The 16,905-nt window shown below is 40.2% G+C and overlaps 1 protein-coding gene across 1 annotated transcript; it reads right to left on the bottom strand.

The window, feature by feature from the left end:
• Nucleotides 1-7,727: 7,727 nt before the first annotated feature.
• Nucleotides 7,728-15,070, bottom strand: LOC135480726 (uncharacterized). Its single transcript, XM_064760643.1, has 10 exons — nt 14,987-15,070; nt 14,349-14,656; nt 13,781-13,916; nt 12,866-13,096; nt 12,037-12,133; nt 10,791-11,307; nt 10,117-10,273; nt 9,001-9,174; nt 8,521-8,547; nt 7,728-7,849 (listed from the first exon to the last, which is right to left on the bottom strand). Exons 1-9 carry the CDS (start codon nt 15,024-15,026, stop codon nt 8,525-8,527), a joined length of 1,683 nt encoding a protein of 560 aa, XP_064616713.1. The 5' UTR covers nt 15,027-15,070; the 3' UTR covers nt 7,728-7,849; nt 8,521-8,524.
• Between the last annotated feature and the right edge of the window lie 1,835 nt (nt 15,071-16,905).

The raw sequence follows: 16,905 nt of genomic DNA, 5'->3' as shown, positions 1-16,905 counted from the left end.
TAAAACGTATCAACTCCGATTTTCGTTAATTTTCTTCTAAATCAGGTCGCCTTAACCCGTTTTTAATCTCGTGTCAGTTCCGAGAAAAAGGTACAATACATTAGACTTTAGATGCTTATGAATATGTAAAGTCTTACTAGCAAGGCGGAAATAATTGGTGATTTTTTTTTTTTTTTTTGATTGGTGTTTTACGCCGTACTGAAGAATATTTCACTTATACGACGGCGGCCAGCATTATGGTGGGTGGAAACCGGGCAGAGCCCGGGGGAAACCCACGACCATCCGCAGGTTGCTGCCAGACCTTCCCACTTACGGCCGGAGAGGAAGCCAGCATGAGCTGGACTTGAACTCACAGCGACCGCATTGGTGAGAGGCTCCTGGGTCATTACGCTGCGCTAGCGCGCTAACCGACTGAGCCACGGAGGCCCCTAAATAATAGGTGAAGAATAGGACAGAAAATGAATGTTCACTATACCCACCTTCATTCACAATTACCGTAAAACTGTTTATTGATTTTTCCACCCATTCCACTTTGTGCTGGACAGTTTTGAGAGGCTCTGTCCACTGGTGAACTTTGTTGCCGAATGCTATAACTTCCGGTTTCACTTTTGCGATCTGAAAGGATTCCGTATTCTATAAAATAGGCCTGTAGATAAAAAAAAGGGGAATTAAAAAAACATTTCAAATAAGGAGATTTTTGTAAGTAAACACCTCAAAGCTTTAACACCTAAATTCGCAATGATTCAAAATGTTTTCAAGGGACACAGAATAGAGGCTGATTGGCTGACAGTACAGGTACGGGGCTCCTGGGTTAAACACCGCAGCCTCCGTCATGCGTGAATATATGTGCCGTACCTAAAATTCAGCTTAGGCCAGGCATAGTCTGGACTTGCCTATCTCTCACACCAGCCAGTCAGAATCGATTCTGTATCCCTTTAAACCTAAGGTTTTGATAGTCCACACTAATATTTTCATGAATCTCTCTTCATCACTCGGGAATACTTTGGAATTCTATTTTCACTTGATGTACATACATTATAGCAGCCAGATATCAATTAAATAATATGTATGACATGTCAAAACCTTACGTTTGACGGATTTGGAAAAATTCTATATTTAGAAGGCTCATTATTTTCAGGCACACAAGACAGATATTCTAGCTGTTGTTAGACTCCTTGTTGTAGAGAATGGGGTTTACATATTATTGGGAGCAGTATCAATTTTCTTCGGCCATATCTAATGGAAAGCAAATCTGCACAACTCGCAACTTTGTAAATCACATAACAGCAATGCCCTCTATCTATATTTGAATAATAATACCCCTGATTTTGGTAACAACACAAGCGATCATAAGAACTGACCGTCATCGTCTGACTGGGTAATTCTTGAATATGGTCTTAAACAACAATCAAATATTAAATAAATAAATTCATAAATAAAACGACAATTATTGCTAAATCCTGTTCAACGGGTGGGTTGTTCTCTCCACGGTTTGTCTCTCACCCCGGACTTGATACTGTTCAGTACACCCACGGCCGGCTCCAGGACGGCCGCCGCCACCTCCCCAACGTACGGGATCAGCATCACGGTATCCAGGATCTCAATGATTACGTCTGTTCTTTGCACTATTTTCTTTATCTTGTCGCCGATGGCAGCCATTTCGTCGCCAAAACGAATCGTTTTATCGATTGGACTGGCCACCTTATGGATGCAAGCTTCTAGGGAAGTAGATTTCCCGGACACACCACTTAGGTCCCCGATAAGTTCCGTGGTTTTCGGAAATTCCTTGGGGTTGATCTGACGCCCTGAGGCTGGAGTACACAATATAAAAGACTACAGCAGAGAGAGTAAACCAGAGCAGTGACGACAGTGTGACAATTGGTGAATGGTCACACGGATTTACGGTAACAAAACAACTTGCTTCACAGCGAAGTATAACAGTGGTTCGGAGTGATACACTCAAGAGATTAATCTCTTCATTTTAACAGAAAGTCTATTTTCTGAGCGATGCTAGAATGTACTCCGTTATTATGATATAATTCATATCTTAGTTAAAAACAAGAATTGTCACGTTAAATGAATTTATTGGATATGCATCAGATTCTCATTCAGAGTATGTCAATGTGTAAATGCATTGATCTTCCATCATAACAAGAGGTGGTCCCAAGTATCCAGCAAACAATGTAATTTCTCTCGGTTGAGGGAAGATTAGAGAGAAATTATGCTCTCTTCGCACGGAGGGACCATAGGGGTGCTTTTTTGGCGGGCATGCAACGCCATGTACGTCGGCATGAGGGCTGAATAATCATTCAATATCACAGTTTGTGGTTCCTAGACTCAAAAATTTATGTTTTCTATGGAAAATACTGCTTTTGTGATGGTTTTCTGGCTTCTTTTGCTTTAATTTGATAAGATACGTGGATAAGCAATGGTGCACCAGAAAACATAACACATTACAGTAAACAGTAGTGCTTGCTTTATGTATGCAAAATTTACCAGAACAATCCAGTGCTTTTCCCAGAGAGTTTGGCCAGACAAAGCATTATTGGTATGGTGCTAAAGGTTTATCTCTGTTTTTTTTGAAGGCCGGGTACGTTCCAGATAACTCTAAGAAACGATTTATCTGTTTTACACCTGAAAGTGTGGTACATGCATGTATCATGTGTATGTATGGCACTCAACCAGATTAAAGATCGGCTGTTGTATCTGTTCTCCAACAATGAATTGTGCTGTGTCTTATACTTGGTCACGAAGTTGAAGAAAGGAAAAGTTATTTTGAGAAGTCCGCCAAAACAATTCTTGACTATATTTACTCATTATATGACATCTGCTTGTTTTTTATGTTTTCTCCCCCTTTGAAATGACCTAGTTAGCGAGGGATCTTACATTGTGAGGTCAAAGAAAAATGTAAATATAACTGTATATACTGTACAGCTGAAAGAAGGGGGATTATTTGCAAAACTACAATGTAAAATGAATGACACCATGATGGATGAAGGATTTGTAAAGGTATTGCTGAGTATTGTAAAGGTATTGCTGAGTATTGTAAAGGTATTACTGAGTATTGTAAAGGTATTGCTGAGTATTGTAAAGGTATTACTGAGTGTTGTAAAGGTATTGCTGAGTATTGTAAAGGTATTACTGACTATTGCAAAGGTATTACTGAGTACCATGCATTGCTCTATGGTTCCAAGACTAAAGTCTATTCCTCTCTCTCATCAAGACAGTTCTATAATATCAGTATGTATCAGCCATACCGTTTAATCCCACCATTTTACTTATCTTTTTTTTTTAAAACTTACCTGCTAAACCGCAACAGAGTAGCAAAAACAGTATCGCCATATTGGTTTCTTTATTCGAGTGACTCCAATGTCTTTTCGAGGCGGTCTTTCCTTAAGTCCTGTAATATTCGTAGACATGGTTTCGTATTTAGTGACCGGCCCGGATAGCACAGTTGGTAGAGCGTCCGCTTCGGGACCGGTAGATCCAGGATCAATCCTTGATCGACTCACACCTAAGACTTTAAAAGAGGAAGTTGTAACTTCCTCGCTTGGCGTTCAGCATGAAGGGGATAGTGCAACGACTGGTTGACCCGTATCAGTATAATGGCTCGGGCGGGGCGGCTTACTTGCCTTCGGTAAGTCGTCTCAGTGAAGCAGCACTAAATAAAAGAGCGGTGGAAATCCGTCCTGCAACAAGGAGGCACATTACACGTACATGCACCCTAATGATTCCTTCGTCGTCATATGACTGAAAAATTGTTGAGCACGACGTTAAACCCCAAGCACTCACACTCACGCACTCGTATTTAGTGCTCTGCCCGGTTTCTTCCCACCATAATGCTGGCCGCCGTCGTATAAGTGTAATATTCTTGAGTACGGCGTAAAACACCACTCAGATCAAATGAAATCGTATTTAGTGCATACATGCAGAATTATCATTATTCATAAGAAAAGTCAACAAAGTTGATAAAATAAAAACCCCAAAAGATATCAAAATAAATAAAAAAAATATTGCAAGAATATACAGATGGCTGTGTGAGAATATTTGTTTGTTGACAAGGTCATCGTAATTGACAAATAACCCTAAAAACAGACCAGAATGAATCAAAAATATTTCAAGAATAAACAAATGGAGGCTGATATGAGTCTATAGAAATTACCTGCTACTGGAATGAACGCCGCGAGAAAGACCCGTTTGCAAAAATGACGGCATTGAAATATGCAAAAATAACCGCACCTGGTGTAAAACTGATAACATTATCTTCTACAGGTAGAACATTCACAAGTTCCCTATATCTTGAACTCTTCACATATTCCTGTCCCACACGTACGTGTCTTACTTAACGATATGGGTATACATCCATCGAAATTAAGATTACTTTCCAACACTAGGTCAAGGTGGCAAATGCACAATTCAAGCGTCTACACGGCACGAAGGCCTGTTTATTACGAAACACAGCAACTATAGAAACGTATGCATAATATAAAGGAAAGTCATTTAAGCATATTTGAGAGGGACCTCGGTGGCCGAGGTGGTTAGTGATGGTATTGGGTCCCCCCTGCCGCCGGGCTCACCCCGCTTTCCTCCCACCATAATGCTGGCCGACGTCATATAAGTGAAATAAGTGCGGCGTAAAAACACCAATCATCTTAATAAATATCCGGTCGATGGATGCTGTGAGACCGCTTGTAAAGTCTTACGTTCGTTGATGATCAGTTGCTTTCGTCTGTAGATTGGTACTCAGGTTTCCTTCGCCCACAAAACTGCTCGCAAAGCAAGCTGCAAAAATTTATCAGATCCTGGCACCTCGCATTTTTCAATAATGATCTCCATGTGGACTTTCTTTTCCAATAATTTTCGAAAGTAAGTTTTGTTGGTAAAACTGCATATCAATTAACCAGCATTTTCTGCAAATTAATCCCAAATTATTGTAGGAAAACATTGTACAGAGCATATTCCTATGTGCGACAAGCGTCATATACGCCCACACGAATTTGTTTTGAGACAACGAATAAAGTTGAAAAATCACGTGACCCATGGATGGCCGCAACTGCACATGTCATAAGTGTACAAAAACGTTACACACAGTGTGCTGGACTTGCACACTGACTAGAAACCACCAAAATAATGCCTCGATTGACTCCAGAACAACGCGAGAGGGCCCTGGGTATGGTATCCATGGGAGCCACCCATGCCCACATTGCAAGGACCTTCGGCTGCTCTCGTGCAATTGTGTCAATCTTGATGCAACGTTACAGACAGACAGGGTAGACATTGGACAGGCCAAGAACAGGCAGGCCTAGGGTAACTACGCCCAGAGAAGACGGGGCCCACCTAATCACCTAAGGAACCGCTTTCTGACAGTGACGTCATCGTCAATCAATGCCTTAGGTCACCAGGTCAGTCGGCAGACCGTGTCCAGGAGACACATGGCTCACAGAATTCGGGACTATCGACCATTCAGGGGGCAGTTGCTGACAGCCGAACATCGTCGCCAGAGGTTGCGATGGGCTCGAATTGTACGCCGTTGGCAGCGACGTGATTGGCAACGTGTTATTTTCACGGACGAAAGCCGCCTCTGCCTGTTCCGAGCCGATGGCAGACGGCGAGTTTACCGTGAGAGAGACGAACGAACGGCTGCATCATGCGTTCAGGAGGTAGTACCGTTTGGTGGCGGCAGCGTGATGGTGTGGGGTGGGATCTGAGGAGAGGAACGGACACTACTGGGTCTCATCTACGGGAACCTAACAGCTCAACGTTACGTGGATGAAATTCTACGTCCTTTTGTCCTGCCATTCCTTCAACAGCAGCCACGTGGTGTCGTTTAACAGCATGACAACGGTCATCCTGTTTTTTTGCTTTGGTAAAATAAATTGATCTGAACGCTTTGAAAAGTTTCTTTTGGCCGTCAGTTTATTATCACATACGTGGTTATCGTTCTTAAATCCCCACGAGCGATGAGCGTAGTACAAGACAAGGGAACAAGGCAAATATGGCATACTGTGAGGCGTATAGAAATGGTTTCACCCTCTAAGACGTTTGTTCCGAGTAAGCAATTGAGGAAATGCTTAGAGAACTACTTAGAATAACACAGTAACACAGACTTCGAGTCGCGTTTCCCCCAGAAGCCCCTCACCAATGGAGTCGCTGTGAGTTCAAGTCCAAGTCATGCAGGCTTCCTCCCCGGTCGGATATGTGAATGTCTGCAAACAACCTGCGGACGGCCCTCCCACCACAATTGTGGCCACCATTATACATGTACAGGTAAAATTATCTTGAGTACGGCGGAACACTCCAATCAAATAAATAAATAAATAAATAAATAAATAAATAAATAAATAAATAAATAAATAAATGAGTAGATCATTCCAACCCATTTGTGAAGAATTTCCAGCAAAAATGTTGTCATAGCCATGTGAAACTAACGGTGTCTGTCGAAAGAACTGGAACACATATAGACATAGCGGAGAAAACGTTAGGAATTCCACTCTGAGGCAATCAAAGACAAATGAGATTCAAACAAATATTGGCACGCTCAGTCAGCTCATGGGCCTCTGTGACCGATTGATTTAGCGTGCTATTGCAACACAATGATTCAGAAGCCACTCACCAATGTGGTCGTTGCGAGCAGGATGGTATTTAAAGCGCAGCGGAGTTACATACTTTGATTATCTACAAACTATAAACTATAGTATGATACACACAATTTGGATACTGATTTCATTCATTCACCTAGACCATTCCTTGCGCCTTCCCAACATCATTGTAAACTGTTGACTCTTGCTCTTTGCATAAATCTATCCCAATTTCATACTTTATACTTTTTTGGTTCTTTGGTTATTTCAACTTTGGTTGACGTCTGGTATGCGAATTCCTATTTCGACGCCGAGATCCCCCTCCCCCCGGCTCTGAACGGTTTCTTCCCACCATAATACTGACCGCGCGGTCGTATAAGTGAAATATCTTTTGTGGCGTAAAACACAAATCAAATAAAAAAATAAACACATCAATAAATCCGCTGAAGGCGTCAGTCACCGTCATGGTTCGACCTCTGACCCATGACACCGTAGGCTATAGTCTAGATCTGGCTGGCTCGTCTGTGGGCTTATATTGCAGTCCAGAGGTTTGTCATGTAACTGCTGAAGTGCACTGGTTTTTCCCACTTATAAAGCTGACCGCCCTGATATGTCTGGAATATTCTTGAATATTAAAAGTCATACAGACATCACATTCCCGGTGTAACTCCTAAGCTGGGGATTTGTACCAGTCCACGCTTCTACGACTAGATCCCTACTCTGGGGATTTGTACCAGTCCACGCTTCCACGACTAGACTCCTAAACTGGGGATTTGTACCAGTCCACGCTTCTACGACCAGACTAAAGGAAATTCCCAGATGGTAAGCCCCATTACACTTGACGGTGCGACAGAGTAGAAATAGAGATAAGATCTTGTCTTGCTAGATCTTACTTGGATTTCCTAATACCAGACTCTAGCTTCCGTTACCATTAGAGTTAGCTGAAATTTTCTCCACTCCTGGAGCTAAGTAGCTCTTTGATATCATCCTAATACGCCTAAAACAATTCTTGAATGTCCGCAGCATTATTTTAATGTGCGCCATTGGTGCAACCGTTGAAAACAAATCCCAGTTAATAGCAATAAATACATAGGAGATGTGAGAACTACATATTGGTATATAACCCAAATAAAAAACAACACCATAAACGTGGAAGAGTAAAAGTTTTTATAAAACTGATGGTTTAGTACCAGTACAATGATGCAGTTCTGAAGAAAACAAATGTCACCTTGGAACTTTCTGCAATCTGGAACTCTATGTTGGAATGTCAGCTGAAAAGTCAAAATCTCTTGAAGTCAGAAATTTATAATTTACTTTTTCATGTAACTACATAATTAATCCCTAACGAGGGTGTACATTGTGCCAGTACGTCTTAGATCTTTTTGAATTAGTCTGTCGCATCAACTTTGAACTGAGTGGCAATTCGAAGATTAAGTTCACAAATCTTAGGGTTTTGGAAAGCATAAAAGTGACTTTCAGTTTGTTGATTACATAGAAGCAGTGGTAATATCCTTCACTTGTCAAACCAGATACTTTTATACATATTTGCGTTTTATTTGAAATCACTCATGATGACGTAAGTAGTGTAAGTATAAGGCTGTTTTAGAAAGGGAAAATTGTGCAGTAAGATAATATGTTGACAAGTATGAAGTTTACACAAGTTGTGATATGTAATATAATTAAGAAGTTTGCACAAGTTGTAATATGTAGTTTGTAAAATAAGTACGCAGTTTACACAAGTTGTAATATGTACAACAAGTAAGTAGTTTACACAAGTTTTAATATGTAAAATAAGTACGAAGTTTACACAAGTTGTAATATGTAAAATAAGTACGAAGTTAACACAAGTTGTATTATGCAATATGTAAATTAAGTATGACGTTTACACAAGTTCATACGTTTGTAAAAGTGCATTAAAGTTCCAACACAAATTAAAACTCACCAGATTATCCTTGCGTGTTGAATTTAGCTGGCAAGAGATATGTATGATTTAGTCAATTGACTTTTGGCAATGAGTAACAATAGTCACTTATGACAAAACAGACATAGCGCCATCTGGATATTGTTTAACTCAGTATAATTCAGTGGGTTATATTACTGATTAATGAGCTGTACCACAAAGTTATTTTGCCTTCGAAAGCATTTAGATGGAGCAATACCTATTCAGAACCTGATTTGCAAATTCTCTCCCCCATCAAAACCTTTAGGACATTTTTATTGTGACCTAAGTGGCGCAATAAGTTCATTTCTCTAATTACATTCAACTTCCGGTATGATCCTGTAACTAGTCTAATTAAGACTTCGTTCTCTCCCTTCAAATGTTTCTTTGAGAACATTAAGTTTGAAATAAAGTCATATTATCATTATTAATAAACAATAATAAACAGGGCTAAAATGGTCAAGGGAGCTATTTTCTACTTACCCAATACCGCAGCACACTGTGGAAGTGTCTGTTCAAACAGTTTCACATTCAGTTTCATGATTTTGTCCATGTCTACCTGTGGTAACTTCACGATGTCCTTGAGATGCGGGAGTAGCCCTCCGAAGTCCAGATTGTGGAACAGAGAGCCAATGTTGAGGACATCACTAGTAAGGCCTGGGTAGATTTAAAACGACATACATAAAACAGCTATAGTACAAGTAACTTCCCACATTACGTTTTTAGTTTTTGTTTGCGTTTTCGGATTTGAAGAAAAAAACAGGGTCTAGTCTTATGCTTTTACGTCACCAATCTTTGTACATGCCTTGCTTGCTACTTGGCTCTAATTCTACTCTACTGCGAGTATGCCAATATTGGATGGGGCGTGGTGTTTTCTGCATGGCCTTCTAGTCTTCGTATTGGCTCTGGCCAGCTACCATAAGACACCAAGATGATATGACTGTTGCAGACTGCTGCTTTTACGTTAAACTCTAATCAAACAAACAATCGATTTCTCTTATTAAGATGGGGAAATCTTGAGTGTTTTCATGATGTTCTGCGATTCAGGTTTAACACTAAGCAAACTTTATTCTGGAATAGTTGGTCTTTTGTTGCAGACATCTGACCTGTGGCCACAGCTACGATAAAAATATTTTGCTCTAAAAGATTAAACTATTTGCAATGACTCTTTATTGCAGAACTATGTATTAATTATAGTGTGAGTTCTTTCCTGTTCTGACTTTGGCTTTTCCAGCCCTTGTAATTTATGACTTAACTTTACCTCTTAAGTTCCTTAATAATTATGGGCCTACAAATCTCTGTCTGTCTTTCAGCTGATTGGTGTGTCAATAACATTTGTGACATATACATATTTTAACCTAGGGTATTTACTGAAGGAAGGGCCTACGTGCAAGAAGTCATGAGCCTTTCGCGTCATGTCTGGCAGCAATATTGAATTTGTGCTTGTAGTTTTTAATTAGACAGAGTTTATAGAAGCTTCCTCCAAGTTTAGCAACTGATATATTTCTAAGCAATAGATTTGTGTCCTGTTTAACTCACTGAATACTCATCCACTGCACCCCTCCCTATACCTGAAAATGCTTTGACCTGTATCCACACCTGGAATTTTAAATGAAGTCTTTCCGTGGAAAAGGCCGTCAATCAAGCCCTTAGCCTTGTTCATCAGTCCTCCTGTGACGGCGTTAATGCCCTTGAAAACGTCGCTCAAGCTGAAACAAACGTCCACCCCTCTGCGCGTGCGCGTGTCTACACTTCCCTGAAAGAGTGAGTGAGTGAGTGCTTAGGGTTTAAAGTCGTACTTCACGATTTTTAGTCTTTACACACGTTAGCAAAACTTACCAAGACCGAAAATCAAAACTAAAACACCATTTCATTTGTGTAACAGGGATACATAATCGACTTTGATTGGCTGACAGTGGAGATAAGGTTTCCTGGGTTAAATCTTACAGCTTTGGTCACAGCTTCAATAAATGTATCATACCTTATATTGAGCTTAGGCAAGGCATAGACTGGACTTGTGTATCTCTCACATAAGCCAATCAGAATCGATTCTGTATCACTTTGAATCAAAGTCTAGTGCTTAGCTATAACCGTAACGAAAACAATATGTTGGATTACGCTGGTAGAGTAACAGATGAAATTAGATGCAACCCACCGTGAAGACTTTTGATGAAGCTGGAAAGTATTTTATTTTCTTTAAAACATTTTTTTACGAAAACACGAAAGCATATGAATGACACATAAGAAAAAGCCTGGTAAAATTCAAAGCTTACGTCAACCAAAACGTAAAGTTTCCCGTCTACGAAGTAGATGTTCTCTGCCACGCCACGTTTGCCGAAAATGTGATGAAAGAAGCTCCCAACTTTGTGGACTGCGGTGTTAACTCCTTCGGCAACTGTTTTACCGGCGTTTACGACACCTTTACCAACTTCCTCAGCGACATGTTTTGTTTCCTCACCGACCGTTTTCGCCGCGTTAACAACACCTTTGCCCACTTCTTCAACGACATGTTTCGTTTCCTCACCGACCGTTTTCGCGGCATTCACGACACCTTTGCCCACAACTTCACCAGCTTCCTTGATGCCGTCGATAATTTTCTCGCCCAAACTTTCGACGCCTTTGCCCACGTTGTTTATGACTTTCTCGGCTCCTTTGTCCACTTCAACCCAAACATGTCCGACTTCGTCCACAACCTGCTTAGCATCCTTGATAACCGTCTTCTCAAGATGCACAGCTTGTTGTGCCACTTCCTTTCCTACTTTTACTCCTTCTTCAGCCAGTTTTTCCAGACTGCAACATAATTCATTTGTATAGCCTCTGCCTACAAGTTAATGATTGACTTATTTCCATATTGGTGTTTAACGGTATACTGGTGAATTTTCGCTTACATGATATAGACCAGTATATTATGGGTAGAGTTAACAAGAGGTACATTCTGGTAGTCATTTATTTACTTATTTATTTGACTGGTGTTTAACGTCGTGCTCAAGAACAATTCATTTGTACAACAACAGCCAACATATTGGTGGGAGGAAACCTGTGGAAACCCACGATCATTCTCATGTTGTTGAGAGATCTTCCCATGTACGACAACAGAGGAAGCCAGCATGAGCTGAACTTGAATACACAGCAACCGTTTATTGAGAGGCTTCTGAGTTATTGCCCCGCGCTAGCACGCTAACCACTCGGCCACGGAAGTTCCAGTACTAAGTCCTCTCAGTCTGAAAAAGGGGAATTTATTCACTCTCTTTACGAACAGAGAATATTCATGTTCAGCAACTCTCTCTGTCCTCGGGGCCTTGGTGACAATAAGCGATAGATGACGCTGGAGTCGCCGTTTGCACACTCTAATCTCAGTTGTAGACCACTTGTCTCCCACCAATATTGTGTGCATGTCTAAACATCACACTTTGGAAAGTCCGTCTGTAACTTGCTAAAGGTCGTTGGGTCACTCCTGTTACTCTAGCTTCCTCTGCCCATATAAGTAACCACTATCGCATAAAAATGACCCATATTTACCTGTGAAGCAGACAAAACTTCTTATGAAGTACTGCATTGACTTCATCGAGGAAGTGACCGAGCGGTCCAAACGCATGCAAAATGGTATCCAGTACCTCTGCAAAAATCATATATCATAAATCAAACATATATCCATAATGTTTCTCCACGTAAATTCTAGAAAGATGTTTGAGCTTTTCCTCAATTAGCTGACTATTATTTATTTATTTATTTATCTATTTATTTATTTGATTGGTACTTTACGCCGTACTCAAGAATATTTTACTTATACGACGGCGGCCAGCATTATGGTGGGAGGAAACCGGGCAGAGCTCGGGGAAACCCACGTCCATCCGCAGGTTGCTGGCAGACCTTCCCACGTACGGCGGGAGAACTTACTAGTATTAATTAAGGGTGTAAGTTGACTCACATGAATGAAATTTTGGTGGCAGCGATGGGATTTTAATTTTTGGAAAAATTTAGTTCCATTTTAACTAGAACTTCGATGTGGTAATCCGACACGATTCTCGTCTAAAAGGATTAAACAAAATTAATTATGAATGATTGCCAGTCAGAAATGTAAGTCGTTAGTTGAATCCTATATCTTGTTTTTATTAAGAGCCCGCCTTCTTGAATTAAAGTTCAGTAACAATAATTAAGATTTAGGGTTGATTTTCATGTTGTGGTTGTTGTTACGCCACAAGCTGCATTTTGATTACAAGGGCTCCTGGTTACAACTTTCGTCAAGTTAGGCACTTCTGGATTCTTCCCTGCGTCCTCAGATAGAACTATGAATTAGTCGACTTAGTTTCAAATTGGCCAAATATATATAGTAGCTTTCCATACTAACTGTTTACGGCTCCCAAGCTTGGTAATCCTCTGCGCCTGCGTACAAGGTGGATTTTCCCTAAGAAGCCCTCAATTTTGCTGCACCCGGTGTTCACTGCCCCCAACGCCACACCGAATCCGTCAGGTACCACATCCAGTTTACCCGAAACTCCCTCTAGGGCGTGGATAGCCGGTGTTCTGCCAACCGGAAGTGAGTTGACGCACCCTTCTGCGGCCGCAGCTTTGCCATCGACTGATACAACAAAGCAGGGCAAAAGTAGAATATACATCATCCCACTAAAACATCCATCAAGTAAATAAATATCAAAGGACTATAGCATGGGAGTAAAACTAGAGCTGCGACGACAATATGATAGTTGGCAAATGGTCTCCCGTAACTGGTGAAATACAGCCCCTTATCAATTTACATCCGTTATGACTTTATTTTATCCATGTAAATGCTAAAATAGTAACAAATGAAACACTCCTTAGCATCATGGCTAACACAGGATTAACTGAAAAAATGCAGTTGTGTTAATAGCAATTTATGAGACGTCTGTGGTCCAGAATGACTAAAAATTCTGTGTTGTCATCACAATTAGCATACATTAAAATAAAAACAATGCAAAGCATCAGGTCTTTGGAGGCGTGTTCCAAAGGCTTTTTTTCTGTACAACTCTAATGTTACGGGCTTACTTTAAGCAATAATCAAATATATTACCACAGTGTGAGGAAGAAGGATTGCCACATTGACAAACTGATCACTGATCGTATTACAGTTGAAGTGCTTAAGAACAAAACTACGATGAACGACTCAACAGTGTGACTCAGCGAAGATAATTTGAATCTCTCTTTCTATACCAGACAAAGTTACCAAATCATTATTCTAGATGTGAGGAACAAAATTTATGGTCGCTGAAGGACTTTTTTTACTCACCAGCGGTTACAATTTTGGCAAACTTGCCAATAGAATTTTCCACCCAATGGATTTTATTCATCACGGCCTTAAGGGGTTGGATCCATGCATGCATTTTGTTGGCGAAGGCCTGAACAACTGGCTTTACTTTTGATAACTGAAATACATTGATCGCCAGGACATAACATCTGCCTATTTTGGTTAGACGATTTTACTCAAATATACGAAAAACAATGGTCGGCTTTTGCAAGATCTTCTCTTTGAAAAAAGCTGTTTCAATCAATTCCCAATTAATGGAACCGGATGTTTAAAAACTTTTTACATTTCGTTCTCGTCATGTATGTATTTACATGTTACATATGGAAACGCCATCTTTGGGACTTTTGTATTTGTGAAATTTATCAGTACGGCAGTAAGACTGCCGTAAGACTATAATCGCGTGTATTTCCAAAACAAGACTGTTAAGTTGCATCATTTGATCCCAATCAGTCTCTTTCTCGAAAACCTGTTTCCCCAACATTACGCATTCATGTAACCCTATTCGCAACAACTATAACTCTGCAGATGCCATTCCAGGGTTGACACTTACCCCTGTCTTGATGACATTAAGAACGGTCACGGCGGGTTCCAGGACGAATGAGGCAACCTCTCCGACATAAGGTATTAACATAACGGTATCGAGAATGTCAACAATGACCTCGGTTCGCTGTACCAACGTCGTTATCTTGTCCCCAACCGTGGCTATCTCGTCGCCAAAATGAACAGTTTTGTCCAGAGGACTGGTCACTTTCTTGATACATGTTTCAAGGGAAGCGGATTTTTGCGATACGCCGGCCAGATCTGTGATCAGCTCAATGGTTTTGGGAAACTCGGCGGGGTTGATAGAGCGTTGTGAGGCTGTTGAGAAAGAAATTAACACCAGGAAATATGTCAATAATATAATAATATGATAAGTCCACATCATTTTAGCAAAATTAATAATTGATATTTTAGCAAAATCTATCTCGCTTCATCAATGAAACACCATGAAGACCATTAATCCTCTGAGTTCAACGCCACATATCCAAAGACGTCATTCCTGATGGCAAATTTTCCAACCTTTGAACGTTCTACGATTTGGCCGGTTAAATCCGGACATACGAACAGACAAATGTTGGAAACATTAGAACAGATTTTCCAGTCACATTAACATACAGACACCCGTTGCAACTTCTTAGTTAAACTTACCTGCTAACCCGCAGAAGAACAACAGGAAAAGCACAACCATGGCTGGGACTGGATTCAAGCGACACAGCTGTGCTTGAGAGACGGTCCTGTTGTAAGCACGGTAAGAAGAATTCAGAAATACCAACTTATGAAGAGAAAAACATGTAGATAACTGTACAACTGAAATGAACTGTGAGGCATGCATCATTTCTAGTCTCTAGTAACTGATACATGCGTAAAAAACTGAATAGAACTTCATCTCTATTTTATTGCTATACATATGGTGAAAAACACATTAAAATTTCTGTTTTAAATTATGATTCTCATTTCAACTGCTGCTAGACGAGATAATTTTTTCACAATTTCACGTAACATAAAAGAAAATATGATTTTTTGGAAAACCAAAAAAGGAGAAAAAATTTGAGACCTGGACATACAACTTACCTGTCCTGAGTGTGTCACAAGAATGGCCCTTAGGTAAGGTTGACTGGGTTAAACAGTTGGAAAACGACGCACCTGGCGTAAAATTGATAACATTATCTCATCCTGACAAGTGTTAACGATCTGAATTGAGAACAGCGATATAGTTCTCCTTCGGATATGACCCGTACGCTTTTGAACACTATCAATCGCTTAAGTGCCACCAAACACCTTCACTCAACATTTCTAAAGTTTAGCAATGAGTATAATTCTCTTGTAAGTAGATATGGGCAAACGTCCAGAATCTCTGGCGCTCTTTTTCATGATTGTGTCTAATTCTGCTTAACCCATGTTGAATTAGACGGATAAATGAACAATTGAAATCAAAGCGCATCTGAGATACATATTTTGTTATCGGCGACTGATATTCTAGCATGGTAGACGATTGGAATACTGATTTGACTCAGTCGCCTAGAACACACCTCGCTTCTTTCCAACATCATAGCAAACTGTTGACTGTTTCTCTTTGTATGGTTCCGTCTTATTTTCGTATTTTATATACTTTCTTAGTTTTTTTTGTGTTTTGTGATATAAGTTGTTTTGGAAAATGGCCTTGCAATTATTTCCCTGGAACGTCCGTGGTTGACGGCTGGAATACGAATGAACAGATTTCGGATACATCTTGCTGCATAAACCTGGATTCTGCTGGTGGGCTAAGCATCCCAGAGGCCTGTTCTCTTTGCATTGTTGTAATGTCTTTGAATGTTAAATGTGATGATAGTATACAGCATGCTGAGTTATTCTTGACCAGGGACGTCTAATAAATTGTAACTAACACCTTTCTATTTTTTATTAGCAAATTCTGCTGAAGCCATTGAGCTGGGGGTTGGGAACGTGTAATTATCTAGTATTGAAGTATTTACATGAAGAGTTAGAAAAAAACTTTAACTGAAGTAAATTAACTAGACCCCGTATTTGACTGGCTTACGTGAGTTTACTTGCCAATATTCACCACATGCCTTTTAATTTCCGCCTAGCTCTGCCCGGTTTCCTTTCGCCTTATTGTTGGCATCCGCCGTATAAATGAAATATTCTTGAGTACAGCGTAGAACCACCAATCAAATAAATAAAGTTTATAATAAATAAACATTGGCTTTGCTGCTTTGGATTTTTCGCTCTCTGCTGTAAGTATTTTATTATAATGCAAGGCGAGTACTAATCTTACTGTTCCCGTACCCTGAATCTGGTCTTATGAAAGGCACTTTAAGGGAGGGTACTTTTGGAATGTTAAAGAAAACATCCGATATCAGACGCAGGACTTGCTCTCTGATTTGATAACCTAGTACCGTCCTCAATAAACACAATCAATAAAGCATACATGAGGTATGATAATCTACACGCGTGTAATATTAGGGCAAGAACCCTTACACTTGTAGAAATTGTTTTCTGATTATCCACGTAAAGATAATTTACATCATCATTATTTATCCTGGAAACCGTTTTGACTTTTGTAACAATAC

This window comes from Liolophura sinensis, chromosome 13, assembly GCF_032854445.1.
Source record: "Liolophura sinensis isolate JHLJ2023 chromosome 13, CUHK_Ljap_v2, whole genome shotgun sequence".
Taxonomy (NCBI): domain Eukaryota; kingdom Metazoa; phylum Mollusca; class Polyplacophora; order Chitonida; family Chitonidae; genus Liolophura; species Liolophura sinensis.
This window is presented reverse-complemented; position numbering and strand designations above follow the sequence as displayed.